The sequence below is a fragment of the Girardinichthys multiradiatus genome, chromosome 2 (genome assembly GCF_021462225.1).
Source record: "Girardinichthys multiradiatus isolate DD_20200921_A chromosome 2, DD_fGirMul_XY1, whole genome shotgun sequence".
Classification (NCBI taxonomy): Eukaryota; Metazoa; Chordata; class Actinopteri; order Cyprinodontiformes; family Goodeidae; genus Girardinichthys; species Girardinichthys multiradiatus.
Window position 1 is genome coordinate 44,631,870 of NC_061795.1, and position 27,574 is coordinate 44,659,443.

The 27,574-nt window shown below is 40.5% G+C and overlaps 1 protein-coding gene across 1 annotated transcript; it reads right to left on the reverse strand.

The window, feature by feature from the left end:
- Nucleotides 1-1,192: 1,192 nt before the first annotated feature.
- On the reverse strand, nt 1,193-18,394 carry LOC124855136 (aminopeptidase N-like). The gene is made up of 21 exons (XM_047344718.1): nt 18,057-18,394; nt 17,359-17,662; nt 16,598-16,740; nt 16,219-16,355; nt 15,981-16,107; nt 12,460-12,614; nt 11,829-11,942; nt 11,598-11,741; nt 11,336-11,401; nt 10,374-10,439; nt 9,521-9,693; nt 9,285-9,361; nt 8,560-8,696; nt 8,424-8,479; nt 7,743-7,890; nt 7,562-7,653; nt 4,258-4,365; nt 4,004-4,171; nt 3,787-3,927; nt 3,206-3,287; nt 1,193-1,999 (listed from the first exon to the last, which is right to left on the reverse strand). Exons 1-21 carry the CDS (start codon nt 18,355-18,357, stop codon nt 1,838-1,840), a joined length of 2,901 nt encoding a protein of 966 aa, XP_047200674.1. The 5' UTR covers nt 18,358-18,394; the 3' UTR covers nt 1,193-1,837.
- Between the last annotated feature and the right edge of the window lie 9,180 nt (nt 18,395-27,574).

A 27,574-nucleotide genomic window follows, 5' to 3' on the forward strand; every position in this document is an offset into this window, starting at 1 on the left:
TTGGGGCTGTCAGTGGAAAAGTGGCTATACCTAGTGTTGATCCCTTCAAATTGTCATGTTTTACAAATTTTTTCACAAGGCAAAAATATATTTCAAGTTTTTTTAATCTACCAACTTTTATAAAACAAATTGAAAAAAATATTTGTAGTGACTTTTGTACAACAATAATGGATCAAAATCAGTGTTGCTGACAATTTTTGACTGTTACACACTCTAATTTGAACTTTAGCTGTGAAATCAGGGCCAGTAAAAGCCCAGTCCACAGGCCCAATAGGTTATTGTTATTCAGAGTCTCCATGTATGGCACGTTAAATATATTATCCAAATAAATATTGCATCAAAGATGTCTTTTGTTATTGCAATAGTGGGATTCAATGTGCAGCTTCAATTTAAAGTAAAACAAAGATTTAGATCCAATGTCAGTCAAGTCTCCTTCATTGTCTTATTATAGAAGTAATTTATTTAGACCCGATCTGTTTTAAGAAGTTACATTAACAGATTTAGTTAATGTAGGTGAAGGCCAAATATAAGTTTATGTAATCAAATTAGAACATTCATGTTTGCTTAGACCAGGGGTCAGCAACCTTTTCAATTCAAGGTGCAACTTTTGCTCCTGCTTCTACACAATAAAATGTGTCTAGAGCCACAAAGAAATAAATATGTACTGAATAATTTTTAAAAGCTAGGAAGATTAAACTAAAACAGATTTCAGAATAAAAGGATTAACCTTTACAAAGGAAAAAAACATTATTTTGTAGAATGAAGCCAGAAAGAATGTTCAGAGTTTCTTTGGATTTATGCTGCACTTTCCAATATGTTTAAATGAGTCTATTTGAAAAGGAATGGTTGTGTTTGTGAAGCTACTCAACTCTGACAACTCATTCAGGTAGAAAAAGCTTCCTAAACTCAAGGGATGAACCAGTCTTTTGTCAACATATGAATCAGCTAAGAACCAGTTTTAATTTGGATCTTTAATCTGTCACAAAGACATGATTTGTCCCCATTTCGTTTGCTGAATCCTGGAAAATCTCAAAGATCATAGTTTTACATACAGAAAATAGGGTTTTAGCTCCAGCAAGGCAATTTTTAGATGGGAAAATTAAACCAAAGTGTAAAATGGGGTTACTCACTTAATTTTAATGGGATTAAATGTGATGTAGAAAAAATAAAAGAACACACATAAAGCACAACAGCGACTTAGATATTTTAATTGGATTCTATACAGGCAGCAACAGAATAGGAACAACTGCTGGTTCAGGCTGGTGTGATGTTTAAAGACAGCTGTCATTACCAAAACAAACCTAATAAATACAAAACCTGCATTTAATAATAATCTACCGATACCATAAATCTGTTTAAAAATGTATTTCTGAAACAGTGAAGCTTTTGAGATTATGTTGATTAGAAGTTTATCCCCTTCATAACATTTATTCCTCTAAAAATACACAAGAAAATTCATTAGTGTTTATGAAAATGTACAAAGCCTCACTCTCCTAATACCAAATTTAGAAATAGTTTTATAACATTTGGTAAAAGTGGAAGGACCAAAAGCAACTGTTAACTGATTCCTTGTCCAACTTTAGGAGTCACGTTTTTAATGTTTCATAGGTACTTCTCAGTTTAACCAAAATGATATTTTTAATCTCAACTTGAACCAAATTAAACAACTATGTTTCAGTGGGAAACATTAGAGCTGCAGAACACTCAAAACTACTGTAGTGTGTAAAAAAAAAAAAAAAATCATTGGACCATAGAAAAGGTTCTGCTCCAGAAATGAGGAAGGCATAATGAAGAAGGCATTTCTAATTAAATAAATAGGACTAAGAAGATTTCATGTTTATGTCACATGTTTAGCTGGATTAGTGAACCAGTCCAGAACATTTTTTCTGTTCTCCACGATCCATTTCATGTTGGCTTGGGTTCTTTCGATAGACTGATCCACTGCCAGAGTCCCGGACCCGAAACCTACATCGGCGTTATCCTCCTTGAACTGCCTCAGCTGAAACAAAGCAGAACGTAATCATCAGGTCTGACCTGGTTATGCTTTTCAAGCAGTATTTTTAAGTTATTTAACAGACAAATGCACACACAAGCACACTAAAGCCCAGCATTCATGCCTCCTGCTTCCTTTCAGCAGCCATGACCAGAGCAGCTAAAGGTTCATACTGTCTGAGATTTTATGGCTTTACAGACTTTATCAGGGTAAATGTTTTCTAACAGCCACATGTGTTTGCATCGGCAGTGACACGGACAGTTTTACTAGAGAGCCGGAGTCTGCTGGCAGCATATGAGCATAAATTGTGTGCTATCCGCATCTGAGTGGATGGATCCTTGTACAGGACCTCGTTGTGCCCCAAAACCTCAGTTTTTAAACTTATTTTCATACATGCATTTCCATGTAAAATCAATTGTGTGTTGAGAAGGTGTCCAGTGGGAGCATGGTTTGTGACACAGAAAGACATTAACATTACTGCTGCCTTGATTACAGAACCAGTTTTTATCTCATATCTTAGCTTTTCTCCCCGCACAACGTCGAACTGCTTTCATCATTCAATCTCGGGTTCTTTATCTGCAGAACTTTATGATCAAATTCCTTAGGTATCAATGAGATGTCGCTCTGTAAGGAGCATGAACAGCCAAACTGCTGCGTCACTGCAGAAGACATTCAATTCAGTTTTATTTATATAGCGTCAATTCACAACACATGTCGTCTCAAGGACTTTCACAACGGGTTTGGAATGGTGCAGTGTTGTTTGGGAGGTTAGAATAAACTGAGTGTTAGAGTTTGGCCATTTTAGAATGAGCTAGTCAAATTCAATTCAAAAATACTTTATTAATCCCAAAGGAAAATTAAATGTTGTTGTAGCTCATTATGTAGGTTTCTTCAAAGAGCAGATGCTGATGGCTGTGGGCAGGAAGGATCTCCTGTAGCGCTCCGTCTTACAGATCTATGTGTAGGGGTACCAAGTAAAATAATAAACTGATAAAGTTTGTCCATCTACAGCCCACTGGTGGCCATTGTTATACTAAAAACCACAAGGATTGGGATACCTCTCTCTATCAGACTGATTATAACCATTGAAAAAGAGAAGGGGTCACACAGGTAGCAGAAATCACATAAATTACAACATGGCCCTAAATTCAACATGTCAACATGAAGGGAGGACACCTTTTAGATGTTAGTCATTTTGAAATGATCTCTAACCTGCTGAAGTTCAAACTCTGTGGAGAAGCGTTTTGTGACTCCATTGATGAGGTTGGCGAAGGAGAACGATCCACCACCGTACCTGTGAGAAGAAACACCGGACATAAGAGCCATAAAAAAACGAGCAAACAGAAGCAAAAAGCTGTAAGAAAACAGAAGGAAATTCTGAAAAATATTTCAACTTCTTTCACATTCCTCCAACATCTACTCTCTTGGGTTCAGCCATTTTAAAATCCCTCTAAGATTAGTCAATAAGTTTGACAATTATATTATACAATAAATCTCTCTTAATTCTGTCTGCTGTTAATGCTCAAGCTTTTATGATGTAGTAACAAATCAGGGGAAACAACAGACTGCAAATGGATTTATGAGGATTAAAGATCAGCAGAGGACCCATCTGAGCAGAATGATCAATGAAAACCTCTCAGTGATGGTAAACAGCCTAATAAAAATGGCTATCTCCCATCAGGAAGACAGAGTTTATGATTTTTCAGTTTGCAGATGTTACCCAACAGGTCATATATTTCTGTATGTGAACTTCACAGCAGCTAAGCTTAAGTTGAGTTCAGTGTCCAACTCACTGAGTGAAGATGTAATCCCAGTTAGTCCTGATGAAGTCCCACGCCAGAGGCTGACCGACCACGTTCTGGGCGATGGAGATGATGGTGGAGGTGCCGTCCTGCTTCCGGATCTTTTTTGGATCCAGAGTGTACTCCAGATACCTGAGCAGATAAAACCAGCATTAGATGCTGATTGCTTTCATGTGGTCAGTGTTAAAGAGGGTGATGAAGAGCCAACCTGTTCAGCAGCCATGGCTGTGAGGCACAGGCCAGCGCAGCACGCAGTTTATCAGCTTCTATAGCGATGGTGGCGCTTTCGAACTTCCTCCAGGCAAATTCCCACTCTGCGGCGCCCCCTGCTGCGATGGCATTACAGTACACAGTGGAGCGCAGGTTGGGGTGGACCCTGGAGAGAGATAACATCACCATGATGGACGGAGCAGTCTCTATACACGGCCTTTTAAAGCTCTGAGTTAATATTCTGTCACTCACGGGTTCTTGTCAGTGGTCATCCACTCTTGGAACCACTTTTGGACCAGATCCTGACATTCCTTCAGACCAGTCTTACAGGCCAGGCTGATGGCATTCACCTGATTATACCTGCAGGAAGATTACAGAAGAGCAGGAATTAAAACTAAGCATGAACCAGTTTCTCAGTTTGTGGTGACCCTCAAAAATCCGTACTTTATTTAGTGGTTCTTAAACACAACTTAAAAAGTTACGGACTGGCTAATAAGACAATCTGGGTTTGTGATAAATCCAGGTTTTACAACCTTATCATAATGGAGATCTGAAAATGAGAAACCTTCAAGGTAAAAGGACTAACTGAAGGATTTCAGCTATAAACCAGCTGGCAGCTCGCAGTCAGTACTGCTGTGTGAGCCGGTGTCCATTGTTCAACAAAAAAAAAAGCTAAACGTCTAAAATTTAGACATGACATCTGCAGGACTCACTGTGGATGTGTCCTGCAGCTTAAATGACGTATTGGAGGTGTAGCATGATTATACAACATAGAACTGCATGAATTTTAGTTCTTTATGGATCTTCCCTAATCCCACAGGGTCAAAAATATACATACTGGCCAAAATATTTATAGAAACCTCCAATAATATTTAGTTAAATGCCGTTCAGGAATTTTTAGGCATGAACAAGCTTCTGGCATCATTCTGGTTGGATATTTGGCCAGCCGTCTAAGCCAAACTGGCAGAGTCAAGTTAAAGTGGTCAGGTTTCTGCTCTTCTCACCATTCTAACAAGTTCATACCTCCAGGTGACAAATTCACACACACGAACCTACTCTACACACACAAACGTATATTCAAACCTGCGCACCAATACAAATACTCCGATATGTTGAAGGTCATCCAAACACAGGTTCCTATTTAATCAATGCAACCTATCTACTTTGATGCCAGATGCAACCCAGATTAAATAGACTTAAGGAATTGGGATACCATCTCCAGATATCCTTTTTGAAAAGTAAAGCTGCCCTGGCACATTTATTAAAAACAAAATGGTTGGGTTCCTGGCACCGCCCCGACTTTTAAGCATAATCTGTACATTTTCAAAAGGGTTGAAAATCTGCTCTCTTTCTCTTTCTTTCTGCTCTTTCTTTCTGCTCTCGGTGGAGGAGGACGCTTTTTCTCTGTCTCCCGCACCCCTCCAATATCTACCCTGCTTCAGCTCTGTGTCTTGTCTTCTTTTTGAAGCCTCTTTTTGCATATCTTCCAAATTCTGAGTTATGGATTTGGTCAGCTGGTCTCTCAATGCAATTGATCAAATTTTCCCGAAGAGAAGACATGGTGAAGGAGAGCCCAACCTGTCTGGACGGGACGTTTTTCTCTGGATACACGATGGACTCCTGGCAGAAGTGGAGGATTGTGTGTCTGTCGATAATGTCAGTCGAGGATGTGGAAGATATGTATATAATTGGATGTTTGATATCAGGATTTCTGCTTTTTGGAGTCAGCGGTTACCTGGCATATCGAGAAATTCTGAGAATGTCAGCAGCTGTTCTGGCAATTGTGAGGCTGCCTGGCATGTATGATGGGATCTTCAAGGTGATCAGCACTCAGACTGAGATGTTACGTGAGCTGAATCGCAGACTGGATGTGATCCTTACACAGGATCGCAGGCAGGTTGTGGTTCCTGGACTCAGGGGTGAAGTTGGATAAATCTTGGAGAAAGTTGTTTGCTTGGATCTGGCAGAAAGACCAGAAATTTGGCTGTTTGGATTCGCCTTTGAGAAGCACCAGCGAGACTCTCAAGGCTGATGGAAAATTAAGAGTCGGCCTGACCCAAATAATTATTGTTTTTCTGAATCTGGCTCCCCTGCACGGTCTTGATGGATGACTATCTTCAACTTCTCCTGGAAGTTATGTAAACATGACACTCTGTTCCCTCACTTCCCTGAGGACATCTGTGGACCTGCTCAGAACTTTGTGGCCGGTTGATGTACATTCCAACATACCATCAAGGACAATGGCCTCTGTGACAGTGCTTCATGGACTTACTTGCACACACACACATGCTCAAGATAAACATATGCACCCCTCATACCACCTTCACTGTTCCCGGCATGATGTTGTTTTGTCAACTTGTTGCTTCTTTGTGCTGAGGTTTTTTGCAATCTCAAACTGTATCCTGCTAAGGATAAAGTGTGAAATATGATTTTTTTCCTCTACTTTCCTAATGTGGCCACTTTTTTCATCTAGCAAGGGCAGCACCTGTGAGCGGGCAGCAAAGCCTCGGTGACCCGTCCCCCCTTTGTCTTGTGTCATGATGTCTGTTTGGATGGGTTGTACTGGAATTCTAATTTCCCCTCGGGGATCAATAAAGTATCTTTGAATTGAATTGAGGTCGGAGACACGCAAGTTGCGACCAAGTTTCAACCATGCAGCTGCTGATCTCATATTAAGTTGAAGAATTTGGAGGAAGTGCACATTCATCATTGCATCCAGTTAGTGTTCTTAGGTTTGAAGGCCCCATCTGGGACTCCTCCAAACATACTTCTTGTCATTTTAGCCAAATGGCTTCATCGTTGTTTCGTTAGGCAGTCAATTTTTTTTCTGGAAGACAATTAACTTGTTCACATGGGTAACTGGAAGTTTCAGTCCAGCACGGATTCCGTTCTTGGATGGAACACTCAGTCCATGGTGTTGTTAAACAGGCTTCACTGTAGACAGAGACAGTGGTGTTCCCAGAGTTTCCAGTTCATGGCAGGCTTCAGCCTGGCTGGTTCCTGGGTCGGTTCAGGAACCACCTGGGTGTGGCACGTCTGAATGACTTGGAAATCTGTACGGTTGTTGGAACTGATGATCTCAGAATCTACAGCTGTTTAGAAAACACTTAGACTCTAAAATTAGATCTTGATGTGTTCCTTGGACCTCCTCATTGTCCGGAATGGTGGTCAGTCCATTCTGCGCTATTTAACATGTTTGTGGTGCAAAGAGAAACTACCAGCGACACTAAACAAGTTATAGATGTAAGCCTGTGTACTAAAACTCCTTTTTATGTTGCAGTTTTATGTTGTATAATCATAATTTCTTTATCAATCCACCATGTTTCCAGTGTGACAACCATCCCAGGTTCGAGTCCTGACCCTGGAGGCCTGTGCTACATGTCTTCCCCCCTTCTCCACCTCACTTCCTGTTTGCCTACTTTTGAAAATATCTAATAAAGGCCACTAGTGTCAAAAAAAAAAAAAAAAAAAGAACCAGAATGATTTATTATGTTCATTTCGTCGACAAGGAGCTGGAAACTTCTAACTGAAACTGTATGCAATAATCTGTACTCACTGGTCCATGTGTCCCGATGGTACCTTGCTCCAGTTTTCTGTTATGTTTTTGTAGTGCTCGAACAGAGGGACGACCTGATTCTTCAGATAATCCTGCAAACATCAGAGCCAAAGTTCCCGAGACATAAAAATAAAGAAAGGTTGAAGAAAGTTTTGTGATTTTGTGGAGGAAAGAGGAGCACCTGCATGGGTCCATACACCTCGCTGCGATCGAACATCAGGTAGAAGAAATCCAGGTTGTTCAGAGCAGACTTCCATGGCATGTATTCCCTCTCATTCTTCAGGTACATGGTGGTTTGGAGTGCCTGCACCGTTGGGATGATCTTGGCTCTTTGGGACACAGAGTGAGTGCGATTGATTATAGTTCCTTCTATGGAAAGCCATCAGCTTGGTGTTTGCTAGTCTAAGCTCTTAGGTTTGGTATTTTATGCCCTCTTAGAGAGCATAAAAGATCATTTTGGAGAAATGTGTTTCTAATTTTGTGTTTTAACAAAAGCTCAAAGCTGTAGGTCCAACTTCTAAAGAGTAAGACCAAAGCATCTCTTTGGTTTGTTCACCATGGCATGTCCTAGATATTTCAATAAGACCTCATGAAACTGTGCCACCTAGTAGAAAATGTGTCAGAATAGAACTCTTTAGCTAAATCAAGAGAGAAATGGATACATCAAAAGTTTTTCTTTCTCCAAATGTCTGCTATCCGAAGCAATGGTTTTCTTTCTAACAGTGAAACTGTCAACTTTTGTCTCCTGATTGATCTTATTCCTGAATGCAACACAGACTTGACTCCTCGATAAAGACTCCAGAAAAAGACTTCTGGTCATTTTATCCCTCATCCCTGTTTTTGCAGTCAGCCTCAGACTTACCTGGCTAGGTTAAAGGCATCATCCACCAGCTGAGCTCTGTTGATCACTGGTATGGCCTTAAATACAAACAGTATCATGTTAGATAGAGTTTACCCAATCAGAATGAAACTGCCAAGCTTTAGGAAACAGTTCCTACCCCGTGGTTGGTCGTCAGAGCGTTTAGTAGTTTGTTCCAGTTGCTATCATCATAGTTGACTCTGTAGTAACCAACCACGTCAAGGTTGGCCAGCACCCAGTCAGAAGCCTCCGTCACCTTCATGTCGTTAATAGTTTCTACAGAAGAGCAGGTAGTTAGATTTAATTTCATTCCAGTGTGTCAGTTTGCTGAAGATCTAGGTTTTAGGACGACTTTCTGCCACCTGAAGTGTTAAATGTGCAGATTTGATTTAAAGCCCACCTGGTGTCACCTGTTCAGTTAGTTTTTGGCATTTATAATAAAAGCTGGTGCAGTATTATTTTCCCACCATTAGATGGCTCATATCCTAATGCAGTACCATTCAAATCCAAATGTGAATTTGCACCCGCATCTCTCGAACCTTTCAAAATGTTTGCTGGAAGATTGATAGTGTGTCTATCTCAGGTTTTATAACACAAGAAACATACAAATCTGAAACAAGCATTTTTTTCTACATCATTAAATTTATAGAAAACTACTTTGGTTGCTGATCATATTCGCCTCATAATTGGTCTAATTACAGTATTCTTAATAGCAGATGTTTAAAATACAACTTTTATCCATCCTTAAAATAATTAAGAAGAAAAACAGTTTAGTTGTTAAGTGGTTAGTTTGATTTGTCACTGCAGCCATTTACCGTAAGAACAGAAATCATCTATTTGTTTGGCTCTGTGATATTTTTATACCTGATTTTGCTGACAGCCACGTGGGTTTCTGGACGGTTCCAGTCTTCATCCATTTGATTGGAACGATCCACTCATAGCTGCAGCAAAAAAGGCTGTGTTAGTAGTTTTAGACCTGTTTTATATGGATAGTAAAATAGAAGCTGTATTTGTTGATGTTATTAAAATGATTTGGGAAAAACAGTTAACGGTAACGCACAGATTCCTGGAAAACATGTCAGGAAGCAGTTTTTACGTACTTAAAAGGAGATAGAGTGGTAACTTCAGAGTCTGGATCCAGGAGGAAGTGCTTCTGGGACACAAGGCCAGAGGCGGTATTTATGGTGACCACAGGGAAGCCCATCTGCAGCACCCAGGTGTTCATGATGTCGTTGACACTGGAAGGAAGGTTGACGGCACTGGCGTTCACAGCCTGTGTAACACGAGCAAACATAAAACTAACTACATGTTCCATTTAGAAGCTTTCTAAGGCAAATTAAATTAACATTGGAAGAACTTTGGTGCAGAGAGATCTGAAATTGTAGTTTTTATCTGTATGTAAGTAGTCTACACACATAGTCACTGGAAAAACTAAGTGCACCAATTCTAGAACCACCTGCAGTATTACAAACTCTCAGTAAATACTCCAAAACCAGAGTACCTGGAAAGAACCTGCATGCACAGGGAGAACATGTAAATTTCATGCAGAAAGATCCCCGACCAGGAGTCAACACCAGGACCTTCTTCCTGCAGGGCAACAGTGCTACCAACTTGGCCATTGAACAGCCCATCTTAATTGTTTTCTATTTGTAAAACATATTTTTTCATGTAATAATGGATTTAAAATGTTTCAGAAATGGCCTTATTAAGGCTTTTCACCTTGGCAGAAGCAGCAAACAGACAAAACTTCTGCAGGTGCACACTCTGATGATGATCAGTCAATCAGTACTGTTAAGTTGCAGCACCTGGTTGTGTTGACAGTCATAGAAAGTTAAATCACTTCATTAAAAAAAATCTCTGCAGCTGCTTTGGCTGTAGATCGGGAAGTGAACCAGAAGTGAAAGATGAAGTTTCCTCAGAAAAACATGACCTAAATGTGTGAAAACAACATACCATCTGCAGATGCTTCCACAGGTCTGTGTAGACGGTGTTTCCAAAAGCAAACTCCTTCAGGTAGCTCTGCAGGACAGGGAGATATGGTGCATGAGATGACCAGATCAGCATCACAGTTTTGCAGGTTTTATTAAAATGATTTGTGAACCTCCCCAGTGTTCCCAGCCAAGTGTGAAGCGGCTGGGATGAAGATCAGTTCCTCCAAGTCCGAGGCAATGGTTCTCTTCAGGTTGGAGGGGAGTTCCTGCCTCAAGTGGAGGAGTTCAAGTATCTTGGGGTCTTGTTCACGAGTGAGGGGAGAATGGAGAGGGAGATTGACAGATGGATCGGTGCGGCTGCCGCAGTAATGGGGACGCTGTGCCGGTCCATTATGGTGAAGAGAGAGCTGAGACGAAAAGCGAAGCTCTCGATTTACCGGTCAGTCTACGTTCCTACCCTCATCTATGGCCATGAACTTTGGGTAATGACCGAAAGAACGAGATCCTGGATACAAGCGGCTGAAATGAGCTTCCTCCGTAGGGTGGCCGGGCACTCCCTTAGAGATAGGGTGAGGAGCTCGGCCATCCGGGAGGAGCTCGGAGTAGAGCCGCTGCTCCTCCACATCGAGAGGAGCCAGTTGAGGTGGTTTGAGCATCTATACCGGATGCCTCCTGGACGCCTTCCTCGGGAGGTGTTTCAGGCATGTCCCACCAGGAGGAGGCCCAAGGGACGACCCAGGACAAGCTGGAGGGACTATGTCTCTTGGCTGCCCTGGGAATGCCTTGGGTTACCCCGGAGGAGCTGGAGGAGGTGTCTGGGGAGAGGGTGTCTCACCCAGATGGGTGTCTCTGCTAAATCTGCTGCCCCCCGTGACCCGGTTCCGGATGAAGTGGAAGACGACGACGACGAGTACGATTGGATTTGTAACATATCTAAAAACTACTGTGTTAATAACATTTATTTGGATATATTTTTGTTCTCACCTGGAGTCCTTTGGTGAAAATCTCTTCAGTCAAGAAGTCTGACAGCATCCTGAGGACAGAGGCCCCCTGAAGATGAGAACAATGTTCATTTAGATATATTGCATAGTTGTTAGAAACCCTGCCTCAGATATTAGAAATGCAGAAGAAGAATAAAGTCAAAGTGCCACATGCGAAGTAAGGTATTTTTATCTCTTTGTTTACAATTTGTACAAATGAGCTGTAATAATGCAACCCCTGTGCATGCTTGTGAGTGATTCCTGACCTTGCTGTATGAGATGGTATCGAAAAGCTCACTGATCTGAGCTGGTTTCTTGATGTCTTCTTCATTGGAGGACAGCGGATGAGACGTTGCCAGAGCATCGACAGCAAACACTCTGTGGACATCACTAAGGACGATGAGATCTTTCTGCCAGGAAACAATTAGACGGCGCATTAAGAACCTGACTGAACATCAGGAACGATGATTAGAATGAAGCGTAGAGAAAATCCATACCACATTCCAGGTGGGTTCAGCCGTGTCCGCTCCCAGGTACTCGACATATGATGCAAAGCCTTCGTTCAGCCACAGGTCATTCCACCAGCGCAGAGTGACCAGGTTGCCGAACCACTGCAGGGACAACAGATGATAAAGTTACATCTAAAAAACTAAATTAAATTATGAATAAGAAGCTGGACTGCAAAGGAAAATGTTTCAAGATTTTCTTAATGACAAAGGGACAACTTAAAATCTTGATTTTATTCTGACTTAAGACCTAAAAATAGATATAGTGGCACCGGACACTAAAAATACAAGAGTTACCTGTTGATAAATCGTGCTAAATGGAGTCATGTATGAAATTTAAGCTCAAAATATCTCACAGGAATTAAGATAAAAAAACAATAAGTCTAATGCCAGGATTTAAAGACTGACATGGAGAATCCACAATCTAATAAAGATTTAAAACAGAGCATTTATATAACTCACTGCATCAAAGCACAAAATGTAACATGAAAATATTATTTCCATCAGTAGCTCGCCATTTTTGTTTCATTGGTTCCATTTAAACCTGGGAGCATAATTTCCTTATGACTCTCTGCATGTCAGCGACTAAGGTTCCTGTTCTTTTATTCTCATCTGAGCTCACCATGTGGGCCAGTTCATGAGCTATGATGGTGGCAATCCTCTCCTTGTTGGAGTTGGAGGAGAAATTCTCGTCATACAGCAGTGCCGTCTCTCTGTATGTGATCAGACCCCAGTTCTCCATGGCTCCCGCATTAAAATCAGGGATGGCTATCTGATCTGCAGAACAGAGAAGATTTTACTGGTTTCAGTTACCTGTAGAGCTACACAAACTACAGAGGGCAGATCCAGCAGAGGCAGTAAGATATCCAAGGAGTAGGCGTACAACCCATGTAGAAAGCATAATAAGTCCATGCTTAGCAAAAATAAATAAATAAATGAATAAAACAAAATATAACTGAGCTCCTTTAAATGAGATGCATTACAATTACATTTGCTTATCATATATTTCTAACGACTTCTATCTGCTTAGCAACAGTAAGCCTTATCATCAGATATACAGATCATAGGAGATGGTGAATATCTACAAAAAGAAAAGCCCAAGGACTGACCTGCGGGGAAACCCTTTGATAAAACACTTAGGATATTTGACCCAAATGAAATATTGGAGTATATTGGAGCAAATTGAAAGGAATTGGCAAAGCCTGATCAGACTCACTAGAGGGACAATCTTTCTCTTCTGATCTGGGAAGCCTTGGAGGTGATTCGTGGATTGAGCAGCAGGGTTAAGTACTAAGGGTCTTGTGCCCTAAAACGTGTTGAATCCTCTCTGTCAATGCCAAACAGCTCAATGCATTGACTATTGTTTAGTATCATTTGCTGGATAGAATGAACAAAGTTGAAAAAGAGGTGAAAGGAGAAATAGTATCACTACAGATATTTCTCTGTTAGCACGGTCCCTCAGGTGGAAAAGTTGTTTCTATATTTAGAGGCTTGAATCTAGCCTGTGGGACGACAGGAGGTCAAGTAAATGATTATTGTTCTCACACGTGATGACTGCCATAAAATTAAATCTCTGGCTGAACGGCTGTAAATCAAAGGTTCAGAGTTTATCTTTTAATTCCTGATACTGCTTCAAATCTTGACACAGCAAAACAGAATAATACCCAGGCGACAGATAACAGCTTCACTCTGACTTCCAGCCTGACGTTTTACTGAAACAGTGAGAACAGATGTGGGATGAAGATTTTTTTACCGTGCCCAAACCAGCTGATCCAGCAGCTTCACTGTCTCCATTGTTTCATCTATAAAGGTAAATCATTCAGAGGTTTTCTTGTAAAAACACTCATGATGCAATAAACTGTCAGAACTGATGATCACTGAAAAATAAGTTATTACCCTCCATGTGACATCTACTACACCCATGAGCAGGAAAACGTGTGTTTAGTTGGTTAATCTAGAAGAACATATTGTTTTCCATCTCATTAACTTTTTTAATTCTTCTGAACGCAAAATAAGTCCTTACTGAGACAGAGGAACTAACCAGCATAGGGGGGCCGTTTGTAAAGTTACACATTCAAAAGTGAATAAAATACTTCAGGTTATTAAGAGAAAGAGAAAAAATGTCATATTTTCACCATGTTATTCAAACATTTATAAATGTCACCTTTCAATTTAATTAGCAACCTACATATTTAGTTGCTAATTAAATATTTAGTTGGCAAAATAAATATTTAGTTTGTAAACTAAACATTTAACTTGCTAATTAAATATTTAGTTTGGACCTAAGCATTTAGCTTGCTAATATTTCTTTTGGGACTGTGACATTTATGAATGTATGAATGACATGGTGAGAACATGACTTTAAAAACAGAACCCTCCTTTTTTCCTCTTATGACAGGCTGAATAACCCAATATATCGCTGTTAATTTTTGACTCTGTAACTTCACTATTGTTACCCAATACCAGCACAGTCAGTGAGGAGGCTAAGATTCAGCAAACGTTTTTTCTGCTGGTAACGTCCCTTTAAAACAGACATATCCAAAGTGTGGCCCGGGGGCCATTTGAGGCCCTTGGAATAATTTTGTGTGGCCCCTGACCACAGTTAAAGAATGGTAACTTTGGGCACTTTTTCTCATTTTTGAAGGCTGATGTTTTCAATGTCCAATTTATATTTAAATAAATGGGGAGTGTTGGGTACTAGAAGTATTTCTTTTATTAGCCATGTTTTTTTGCTTTCATTTTAATATATTAAAGTAACATCTCCTTAAAGTTTGTCAACCGAAGGAAGCATGACATGCTCTAAGGTTTCCTGGTAGGTGGCTGCGCTGACTTTGATGAAACTCAGTGGACCAACACCAACAGAAGACATGGCTTCCTAAATCATCACTGAATGAGGAAACTTCACGGCAGACTTCAAACAACATGGATTCTGTGCCTCTCCACCTGAGTTTCTACGCACTACGGGGCGTTCAATTCCAAACTAAATGCAAAATTTACTTTCTCTGTGGGTGGCTGAAAAAAGGGCTTGGAAAATCGTAGTCTTCTAAAGGGGGCTTCACCTAAGTTAGAGAACCAATGGTGTGGGCCATACCATATCTGTTGTAAAAATCCTTTTAAATACTCTATTATTCTAATCGCCTGGAAGAATGGGATATGGGTCAGGTCTCAGAAATGCTAGCTGCAGCTTATCAACTGCCTGTGCTGGCTGGTCAAATATGTACCATTAGGAGGAGGCACAAATCATTCTTTTTATCACATTCAAAGGACCAATAATGGCCCTAGAGCCACACTTTGGACGACCTGGATGGATGGATGATATGCTCTAATCAAGCCACGATGAACTAATTTGATAAATATGTCTAGTTTGTTTTTATTGAAAAACTGAAATAAATGTAATTTTCGAAGATATTCTATGTAATATGATGCATCTTTATAAGCAAAAGTTATTTCTATCAATGTTAAGAAAGATGGAGCAAAGACCAGCAGCAATTACCAATATTTTTAGCTCACTGAGCCGATATGTCTGTACTGGGTAATTTCAGCGTTAGTCACCAGTTTTTTTTCATTTTACTTCAGGGATCCAGTCTTTGGCATTTTACCATCCCAGACCTGAACACCTGAGTTGTGAGCAGAATGTTCCCTTATAATGCTCCAGCACGATATGTCTGTGATTAAACTGAAGGTGAGGAAAATGTATGTGCACCAGAATCAAACAATATTTTTGTTGTGTACTAGTCGGATCTCTCAGGTTAGATTTGAATACTTTTACAAGCAGATTTATATCTACATTTCTGTTTTCACAGTAGCTGACAGCTACCCTGAGGATAAGGGGGGTGGGAAGGAAAGAAATGTCTGCTATAAACAGATATGTAAGCAAAGAAGGAATCTCCTGCAGGATTTACACTCAAACATCTCACAATCATTCCGTAAACTGGGCCAACAAATGGAGAGAAGGACAATATGGCTCAATAAAAAGTAGGAAACAAGTATTAGCTGCATTTTGTTTCAATTCTGAATAGATATGTTTTACGTCTTGATGCACAGAAATGTAGAGCAGTAATTAGTTAATGTTCTGAGTAACTGGTACCAATTGGTTCATGCCTTGTGTATGTTAGAGAGCCAGTGTCAGAATGATGGACTAACCAGATTTGGGCAGCGGGTATGTGGAGTTGTAGTACTCCTGAAAGAATTTAAGGATGGGTCCGGTTATTTTGAGGGCGTAGTTTCCTTCGCCAGCAGCTATGGCGGGCTTCCGGGCATAGATCCGAATCTGAAATGGACATTTAAATACAATAGAAACCCATTAATACACAGGTTATAGATCCTGACATCTGGCAGCTTTAATGAGATTTCCACGAACTTCATGAGCTGGGTGAATTACCTTAACTCCGTCGATGGTGCTGTTAATATAATCGTAGTCACTGACGATGAACGCCAGCAGGTAGGTGGACATCCTTTCAGTGCGCTCAAAAACGGTCTTTAGCACCTCTTCACCTTCTTTATTGATGGTTGTGGTTTCTGAACAAAAACAAAAAAGTAGTCTATTTTTATCTAATTTATTATAGTATTTGAAAAGGAACCATAAATTCTGAGCCGCATTTTTTGGTTTTAACTTTATACAACAGCCCTTGAATTCAGAATATATTCCTAATTTTTAGTTTTATCCTACAACGTTCTGTAGCATTCAGAGTAGACCAGAGGTTCCTTCTTGAGCTCCTGAGAACAGATAGATGTCCAGCAGTCAAAGCTTACAAACTGACCTATTTCTTTGCCGTTGGACAGAGCCACAGTTCCCAACTCATGGAGCAGAGTGATGTGGAAATAGGCTTTCAGCGCCGGCTCGTCGAAGCAGGGGAAAGCCTTCCTGGCATCGGTCGCCTGCATCTGGGTGGTCGCAATAACCCTGGAAGGAAAAGGAGAAGCTGGGAGTCAGCTCAGAGCAGAACAAACCATCCATCCATCCATCCATCCATCCATCCATCTTCAGATTTATTTTCTTTTAGGAGCAGTTTTAGAAGCTCAATGCAGTCCCTCCTCGTGTTAAAAAACAGTCACCAACAGTTAAATGCCAAAGTGGAGGCTTTAAAAATGGCTGTTTATGCATCACTGGGTTATGTTGCCCACGCGACATACGTCTAATATAACTGAGGGGCAAAGTTCTCAGGGCTCCAAAGATAATAAATAGTCAAAACATCAATGATAACCACCATTAAAACAAGCAGAGCTTTTAATAAAATCTGTTAGGTGTTTGGAAGAATAGAACCAGGAAAACTTTAGTTAATAAACGTTTGACATTTTTAATTTCTTTAGCAGTGAGGCAAAGATTTCCTATACTGTTTACTTTATATTTTTAATTTTGAAAAAGCAGTTTCTAATACTAAGTAGAAAACCACACTGTTGTGCAGTAATATTTAATAGATGCATAAATTACTGGCCCCTGGTGGTCACAGTTGCATTTCTGCTCAGGGTGGTGGAGGGCAATATTTTAAATTAAAGAAACACAAACAGGGAATATACTTACTTCTCGACTCCATTCTCTTGGTACACACTCCTGTAGAAACCTCCCAGATCATCCGCCAGTTCTCCAGTGAACTCTGTGTAGAGGTGGTACCTTTGGCCCTTCACCAGTTTACCGTCCAGTTGCAGAACCAGGTACTGGGTCTCCGTCTGCAGCCAGAAGGACTTGATAGATGGCACGCTGGCACTGTTGACAGCTGTGAGTCTCGCGATCGCCCCATCTGACAGCGTTGTGTAGTTCAGCTTGTTAGAGTGGATAAGAATGAGGTCGGTCTCTTCCACACACTCAAACTCCACAACTGAATCACCTGAAACACAATAAAATCATCAGAAGCTTTTAAATTAAACCTCGTACTGCATGAGGAGTCTCAAATTGAGTGGATCATCCAAACAGGTTTATATTATATAGGTTAGAGAGTTGTGCACTTATGGTCCCCACTGATCGAGCCTTTAGAGATTTAAGAAGCAGAATAAAACTCTGTTGAGTTATAACTATGCACTTGAACTGGATAATCCAACTGATTTTTTGCAAGTTTTCAGTTTTTGTGCTGGTTTTAGTTCTTCTACCGGATTTAGCACTGGTGCTGGATTTAGTTCTGGTGCTCAGCTCAGTTCTCATGAATGAGGAAAGACAGAATTAGACCTTAATTGTGATCTGGATTAAGGAACCGTCTCCGGATGGCTTCCACCATCCAACCTTACCTTTAAAGATGTAAAAGTCAGTTGAAACTGGTTTCAGTCGGGGCCATAGAGTTACATTGTAGTGGTCTGGTACCAGAGTTTTTGGCAACCGATATTGGTACCACGGATCGTTCGGCGGGGTAGGTGTGGTAGTGATGGGGTTAGTGGTGGTTTCTCCTCCATCAGTTGGTTGCACCTGGTTGTTTTTGGATCTTTCCTGTGCGTAAACGACAGACAGAGCGATGATGGTGGACAGCGCAGCCACTCCTACGAAGATGCCAACAATTCCAACAATTTTGCTGATGAAGAAACCCTTCGCCATGCTGGCAGCCTGCCTGGACTGAGACTTTGGAAGAAGCGATATCTGTTGTACCTACATTTGTAACCCTTAAGCATCTGCCCTCCCATTCACAGCAATAGGTGACACATTAACAGAGGCCGGAACACCTACCTGAGCTGTAACTCCCTCAGCCACAAGGGAAACTACAGAATATTTTATTTTAATCAATTCAAATGTTATTCTTACTTTAAATCTTTGTTGTGCTGGAGTAAAGAAAAATACTCTGCAAAATAATTCATGTAATTAATTTTGAGGCTTTCAGCAATCTGACCTTTTTAACAATTTGATACGGCTTTAACTAAGCCAACTTACTTGCATGCATTAAATTATAACTTGCAAAGAATTTAGAAAAACAATAAACAGAAATGTGAAGTCTATGTGAAAAAAAACCAGTACCCTCTTAGTGTTTTTCTTTAATGCATAACAATGAATACAAACCTTTTAAGATAAATGTAGCTAAGATGAGCAAAGCCAAAATAAACATAAGATTAGCAATGCAAAGTTAAACTAAGATCAGATTAACTAAAATAAGCTAAACTCCTGCTAAGCTAAAGATCAGGGCTCTTGTTTATAAAGAATCCTAAGACTAAAAGTAGCTCCTAGTGACGTAATTTTAGGAAACTTCTGAGATTTTCTCAAATTCTCAAATTTTTCTTAGAGTTTTCCCTTGGTAAGATAAAAGTGATTCACAAAGCACCTTAGGCCTGAAGAGAGTTCCTAACTTGAGGAAACGTTAAGAGCAGTGAGGAGGACGTTTATTGAGCTTAAGAGTGCCTTAAGCAGAGAAGATGGTGGAAAGACAGAAAAAAGGAGAGATATTCTCCAAACAATGAAAAACAGTGAATTGATAAAACGCTACCGGCTCGATCGCACAGAGATCCACCCACCCCCTGAACAGTCGAGTAAATGAGCACATAAACTTCTATAACAATCATACAATTTTTATTATGGATATAAAATAAACTTTATCATTCCTCTAGGGTGAAATTAAATAGTTTCAGCAGCAGGACAGGGTAAAGGTGCACATCTAGTGAGGTAATATTAGGTAGGAAAGATAAATAAATAATAGAAACAGTAATGAATAACCATCAATAAAGAGTGATACAAATGTACAAACAATATGGTACAGAGGAATTTAAATATTATTTACAGACTGTAAAATACTTTAAAATAAAATATACACTCACCGGCCACTTTATTAGGTACACCTTGCTAGTACTGTGTTGGACCCCCTTTTGCCTTCAGAACTGCCTTAATCCTTTGTGGCATAGATTCAACATGTTATGATTTGGGGTTGTTTGGTTTTTGGTTTCTGGATTTGTGTTGGTCTTATTCACAGTTCAAGTTTTGAATCATGTTTCTGTTTATTTTCCTGGTCATGCTTTTGTTTTGTTGTCTTGTTCGTGTTTTGTCTAGTTTGGTTTTCGGATCTGGTTATGCTTTTGCTTCATGTTTTTCTAGTTTGTGTTCAAGAGTCTCTGTTTTGCTTCAGCCACATTTTGTTCTGTTAATTAAGTTTATTCGGTTCACCTGCTCCAAGTTAATGTCTCCTTGCTCCACCTGGTTTTCACTCCATATATACACACCTGTTCAGTTAGTCATCGCGGAAACATTTTTCTCTGATCATGTCTTGTTCACAGATCATGTCTTGTTTTTTGCTCATGCCATGCCTGTCTCTTCTGCCCATTTGTTGTTTTGTTCCTGCCTCCTGCTGTGAGTGAGTTTTTTTGTTATTAAACCTTTGCACTTACCATCACGCTGCCTGCTCGTCTGCATTCTGGGGTCCTATATCTCGCAAACCCTAACACAACAAGGTACTGGAAACATTCCTCAGAGAGTTTGGTCCATATTGACATGATAGCATCACACAGATGCTGCAGATTTGTCGGCTGCATCCATGATGCGAATCTCTCGTTCCACCACATCCCAAAGGTTCTCTATTGGATTGAGATCTGGTGACTGTGGAGGCCATTTGAGTCCAGTGAACTCATTGTCATGTTCTAGAAACCAGTCTGAGATGATTCGTGCTGTAGGACATGGCGCGTTATCCTGCTGGAAGTAACTTTCAGAAGATGGGTACACTGTGGTCATAAAGGGATGGACATGGTCAGCAACAATACTCAGGTAGGCTGTGGCATTAACACGATGCTCAATTGGTACTAAAGGGCCCAAAGTGTGCCAAGAAAATATCCCCCACACCATTACACCACCACCGCCAGCCTGAATCGTTGATACAAGGCAGGATGGATCCATGCTTTCATGTTGACGCCAAATTCTGACTCTACCATCCGAATGTCGCAGCAGAAATTGAGAGTCATCAGACCAGGCAACGTTTTTCCAATTTTCTATTGTCCAATTTTGGTGAGCCTGTGTGAATTGTAGCCTCAGTTTCCTGTTCTTAGCTGACAGGAGTGGCACCTGGTGTGGTCTTCTGCTGCTGTTGCCCATCTGCCTCAAGGTTCGACATATTGTGCGTTCAGAGATGCTCTTCTGCATGCCTTGGTTGTAACGAGTGGTTATTAGAGTTACTGTTGCCTTTCTATCAGCTCAAACCAGTCTGGCCATTCTCCTCTGACCTCTGGCATCAACAAGGGATTTGCGCCCACAGAACTGCCGCTCACTGGATCTTTTTCTGGCACTAACAACCATGCCATGTTCAAAGCCACTTAAATCACCTTTCTTCCCCATTCTGATGCTCGGTTTGAACTGCAGCATATTGTCTTGACCATGTCTACATGCCTAAATGCATTGAGTTGCTGCCATGTGATTGGCTGATTGGAAATGTGCGTTAACGACTAGTTGGACAGGTGTACCTAATAAAGTGGCCGCTGAGTGTATATATATATATATATATATATATATATATATATATATACACTACCAGTCAAAAGTTTTAGATACACTTTCTCACTTAATGGGTCTCTTTATTTTCATGATATTTATATTGTAGATTTTCAGCAAAGGAGATAAAACTGTGAATGAACACACATGGAATTATGTAGTAAACAGAAGGTGTAAAATAACTCTAAAAATTTTTTTATTTTAGATTCTTCCAAATAGCCACCCTTTGCTATTGATTTGATTACTGCTTTGCTTTCTTGGCATTCTCTCCATGAGGTGGTCACCCGAAATGGTTTTCCAAAAAGTCTTGAAAGAACTTCCCAGAGGTTCATTGAGAGACGGTCAAAGGTTAATATTTCAGTCATCACAGCAAAGGGCGGCTACTTTCAGGAATCTAAAATTTTAAACATATTTAAAGTTCTTTTACAATTTTTTATTTGCTACATTCAATTCAATTCAGTTTATTTATATAACACTAATTCACAACACATGTCGTCTCAAGGCACTTCACAAAGTCAGGTACATACATTCCAATTAATCCTAACCATTGAATAGTGCAGTCAGATTCAGTTATTTATTCAAAGTGGATAAAATGTTTTTCTGTCTAAGGAAACCCAGCAGATTGCATCCAGTCAGTGACTTGCAGCATTCCCTCCTCCCAGATGAGCATGTAGAGACAGTGGACAGTCACTGGCGTTGACTTTGCAGCAATCCCTCATACTGAGCATGCATGTAGCGACAGTGGAGAGGAAAAACTCCCTTTTAACAGGAAGAAACCTCCAGCAGAACCAGGCTCAGTGTGAGCGGCCATCTGCCACGACCGACTGGGGGCTTGAGAGAACAGAGCAGAGACACAAATTGAACAAAGAAGCACTGATCCAGGAGTACTTTCTATGGGAAGGAAAAGTAAATGTTAATGGATGTAGCTCCTTTAATCGTTTCACCTAGAAAGAAAGAACAGATAAACTCTGAGCCAGTTTTCAAGGTTAGGTTCAATTAGCAGGATAAGAACACAATTTTGCTCAAAATATTGAAATGCACACAACATTATGGGTGACATACCAGAGTTCAAAAGAGGACAAATTGTTGGTGCACGTCTTGCTGGCGCATCTGTGACCAAGACAGCAAGTCTTTGTGATGTATCAAGAGCCACGGTATCCAGGGTAATGTCAGCATACCACCAAGAAGGACGAACCACATCCAACAGGATTAACTGTGGACGCAAGAGGAAGCTGTCTGAAAGGGATGTTCGGGTGCTAACCTGGATTGTATCCAAAAAACATAAAACCACGACTGCCCAAATCACGGAAGAATTAAATGTGCACCTTAACTCTCCTGTTTCCACCATAACTGTCTGTCGGGAGCTCCACAGGGTCAATATACACGACCGGGCTGCTATAGCCAATCCTTTGGTCACTCATGCCAATGCCAAACGTCGGTTTCAATGGTGCAAGGAGCGCAAATCGTGGGCTGTGGACAATGTGAAACATGTATTGTTCTCTGATGAGTCCACCTTTACTGTTTTCCCCACATCCGGGAGAGTTACGGTGTGGAGAAGCCCAAAAGAAGCGTACCACCCAGACTGTTGCATGTCCAGAGTGAAGCATGGAGATGGATCAGTGATGGTTTGGGCTGCCATATCATGGCATTCCCTTGGTCCAATACTTGTGCTAGATGGACTACCGAACCATTCTTGAGGACTATGTGCATCCAATGGTTCAAACATTGTATCCTGAAGGCGGTGCCGTGTATCAGGATGACAATGCACCAATACACACAGCAAGACTGGTGAAAGATTGGTTTGATGAACATGAAAGTGAAGTTGAACATCTCCCATGGCCTGCACAGTCACCAGATCTAAATATTATTGAGCCACTTTGGGGTGTTTTGGAGGAGCGAGTCAGGAAACGTTTTCCTCCACCAGTATCACGTAGTGACCTGGCCACTATTCTGCAAGAAGAATGGATTAAAATCCCTCTGACCACTGTGCAGGATTTGTATATGTCATTCCCAAGATGAATTGATGCTGTATTGGCCGCAAAAGGAGGCCATACACCATACTAATAAATTATTGTGGTCTAAAACCAGGTGTTTCAGTTTCATTGTCCAACCCCTGCATATATATAGGAAGATGTAAATGAGGTGAATAAGTATTTGTTATTTTGTTGTATTGTCTATGGAGAAGATTGCTGGTGTGCTGCTATCTCCTCTCTAGCTTCTGATTGCAGCAGATACCAGAGCTGCTCACATTCCAGGCATGAAAGTGTGAAAGCATTGATCTGCTCGGCAATGCGCTCCAAGTCTGCCTCTTTGTTCGCACTGTGATCCCAAGACCAAATCTACCTTTCAACCGCTATTCTCCGCCACCAGCTGATCCAACAGCATGTTTTGCTCCTCATGCTGACATGTGTGTTCACGATAATGTCATATAGATGAGGTACGAATATGACCAGCATGGCGAGTAAACCTAATAATAAGCAAATCAAAATAATGATTTGATGAGCATGTAAATGAGTTCAAACATTTTTATGCTGTGTGACAATTGATTTAATTTTGCTAAGGGTCATCATCATAACTTACACATTTCTTACTCTTGTTTTCTTCCGCTTTATCCGGGACCAGGTCGCGGGGGCAGCAGACTCAGCAGAGACGCCCAGACGTCCCTCTCCCCAGACACCTCCTCCAGCTCCTCCGGGGGGAGCCCAAGGCGTTTCCAGGCCAGCCGAGAGACATAGTCCCTCCAGGGTGTCCTGGGCCGTCCCCTGGGCCTCCTCCCGGTGGGACGTGCCTGGAACACCTCCTGAGGAAGGCGTCCAGGAGGCATCCGGTATAGATGTCCGAGCCACCTCAACTGGCTCCTCTCGATGTGGAGGAGCAGCAGCTCTACTCCGAGCCCCTCCGGATGAACAAGCTCCTCACCCTATCTCTGGCCACCCTGTGAAGGAAGCTCATTTCGACCACTTGTATCCAGGATCTTGTTCTTTCGGTCATGACCCAAACTTCATGCCCATAGTTGAGGGTAGGGACGAAGAGCGACCAGTAAATAGAGAGCTTCCCTTTTTGGCTCAGCTCTCTCTTCACCACAACGGACCAGCACAACGTCCTCATTACTGCGACAGCTGCACCAATCTGTCTGCTGATCTCCCACTGTATTCTCCCCTCACTCTTGAACAATATCCCAAAATACTTGAACTCCTCCACTTGAGGCAGGAGCGCTGCTCCAACCTGAAGAGGGCAAGCCACCCTTTTCCGGTCTTGGGCACTCGGGTGATCACACCTCCTCAGTAAGATAGGACTCTGTCATCTCCGCACTCGGAGTCGCTCTCAGTAGCTAGCTGAATAACTCTGCAGCTGAGACCCCTTGGCAGGAATTTTTAGGCTAAGTCAGGAGCTTTTGAGAGTCTGAGAGCTTTCTCACAGTCTTTGAGAATATGGGCCAAGATGATTAAACCAAGCTATAATAAACACAACTAAAAGCTAAAACAAGCTAAGTTACACTAAATGCAGCTAAGATAAGTTAAACTAAACAACACAAATTTAAATTCCACTGAGATCAGCTATGCTAAGCCAAGCTAAGATAAGATAAACTAAACTAAGTTAAAGTTAATACAGCTAAGCTAAAGGTAAGCTAAAACAACGTTATGATAAATTGATAAACTAAGCTAAGGTAAGCAAAACTAAACAAACTAAGCAAAGCAAAAGTGCATTGAACCAAGCCAAAATAAGCTAAGCTAAATGAAATGCTGCTATAATAAGCAAAACTAAATCAAACTAAGCCCAGGTAAGATGAACTAAGCTAAGCTATAATGAGATAGGCTATACTAAACATGTGTTAACGTATAGAAAGCTTAACTAAACTAGCAGCAAGAGCTGCTACTGAAATAATAAAAAGACGATATAATTTGGAGGCAAACTAAAGGTACCTTCTGGCAAAAGCTCACTCTGGTTTTTCTAATTTCAGAAAATAACATGAGCAAGAAGAAGAGCTTAAAGATCAGTGCTTACAGGGAACAAATATGGACAGTTACTGTAAAACCAAACTGCTTTTTAATCTGAGTTTAAAGCAAAAATATTTCAAAGTATTGAATCCGAAACAACAGAAAACACAAAACATGGTTTTAACTTTTTTATTTGTTAGAGTAAATTCTCGTCAGCTTGTGTAATCTGATTTTATCCCGTGGCTTGGACTTTAACAGGTAGGCAATTTTCCATTATCCTTTTATTTTATGATAATCATTTTATGGTTTTGCGGCAGTACAACAGAGTTGTGATGAACAGGCACAAGAATGGTTATGAAAGGTCAGATTCAAGTTCAGTTCTCAAGCATTTCAGTTACTTTAGATCTGTATCTCCCGTCAACCTTTGACCCTCAAACTCAGAAAGAAATCATTAGTAAATAACCGAAGAAGTGCCAGGATTTATAGGGAATTGTCCCCCTTCAAGGGCTTCATTTTAACTGTGTACATGCATTTATGCAATTTACAAACTGATTAAATTATTTTGAGAGACTAAAATAACTACAAAAATAAAAGTGGGAGAAGAAAACATGCAACAAAAACATTACTTTTCCTCATTCTACATAGTATTTGTCACTTCACGGATTTCTTCTGTTTTTGTTTTCTAGCTACACACAGGCCAGATCAGTGCCAGACTATCAAGAAATTGCTTAATTAGAGCCTGTTTGACACATGAATTAGGCAAAAGATATGAAATAAATATGAAAAGGAAACACATTATGCCCCAATATGGGATTCAAGAGCCGATGAGAAATAAAGTCATGATGAGGCGACTGTGTCTCAGTTGGAAGAGTAGTTGTCTTGCAATTCAAAAGTTGTGGGTTTGATTCCGGTTTCCTCCTGCCACATGTTGATGTGCCCCTGGGCAAGGCACTTAAGGCACTGCCTATCAGTGTGAATGAATGCGAGTTTGTGAGTGCGATTGGGTGATGTTGCTTTAGTCTAAAGTGCTTTAAGTGGTTGTATAACTGAAGTGTGCTATATAAGTTCAGTTCATTTAGTATGAAAAATAAAGTCACTATAAAACTAGCACAGCATTTAAGAAAAAGATCGTCAAACATGGTTGTGGCAGTTCGATGGTCTGGGGCTGTAAGCTACTTCCGGATCTGGACGACCAAGAATCATAAATTCTGGTCTCTAGACAGAAATCCTGAAGTATGTCCAACTATTAGTTCATGACCCTAAACTTAATGGCAGGACCAGTGCTTTGACTAGTATCCTTATTTCTTTATTCAATTAAATAATCGTTGGAAAACGCCATGTTGTATGTACTTGGTTACCATTGTCAGATATTAAAATTAGTTTAATGATAAGGCAGTTAGGTGTGACATTTGGTGAAAACAGAAAGAGATCTGTGGACAGCAAGCACCTCTGCACTGTGAATCTCTAGTGGACAGGTTTTAACAATCTTTACTGAAATTACTCAGGATAGGGGGCGATTGGGTTTCCACACATTTAAAACAACTGAAGATGTTATTCTGTTTTCCTATTTACTAAAGAATCCTGAATGATAAGTGGGATTTCTATCCAATATTTTTAAAATAATTATGTAATGTTTTAAAGTTTAATTCAATTTTGTTTATATTCTTTTCTATGCTAATGGTGAAGAATCATGACATTCATATGCTGATGATTCAGTAAATTTTTATTGAAGTTTGGAATTTATTGAGTCTAAATACCAATTTCTACTTGCTGCTGGTACATATTGGGTTGTCTGTTCTCAAAGCTTGAAGAAAACATACAGTACAGACCAAAAGTTTGGACACACCTTCTCATTCAAAGAGTTTTCTTTATTTTCATGACTATGAATATTGTAGCTTCACACTAAAGGCATCAAAACTATGAATTAACACATGTGGAATTATATACTGAACAAAAAAGTGAGAAACAACTGAAAATATGTCTTATATTCTAGGTTCTTCAAAGAAGCCACCTTTTGCTTTGATTACTGCTCCGCACACTCTTGGCATTCTGTTGATGAGCTTCAAGAGGTAATCACCTGAAATGGTTTTCCAACAGTCTTGAAGGAGTTCCCAGAGATGCTTAGCACTTGTTGGCCCTTTTACCTTCACTCTGTGGTCCAGCTCACCCCAAACCATCTGATGCAGGTTCATCACGTGAGAAAGACTCTCCTTTCAGGCAGAAAAGTATGAGATCCTACAAAGCACAACATGTTCAGAATCTCATCCTTATGTGGAACCGTCGAGAAACGTTTCATCCAGTTATGATGATGCTGGAGCTGTAATAAATGTCAGTTAGTGAGTTTGAATGGAGAGCTTTTACAAGCGTCCATCCATGTGATTATGTTGCTGCTTATGGTCTTTTATCTTGGTTTGTCTCTC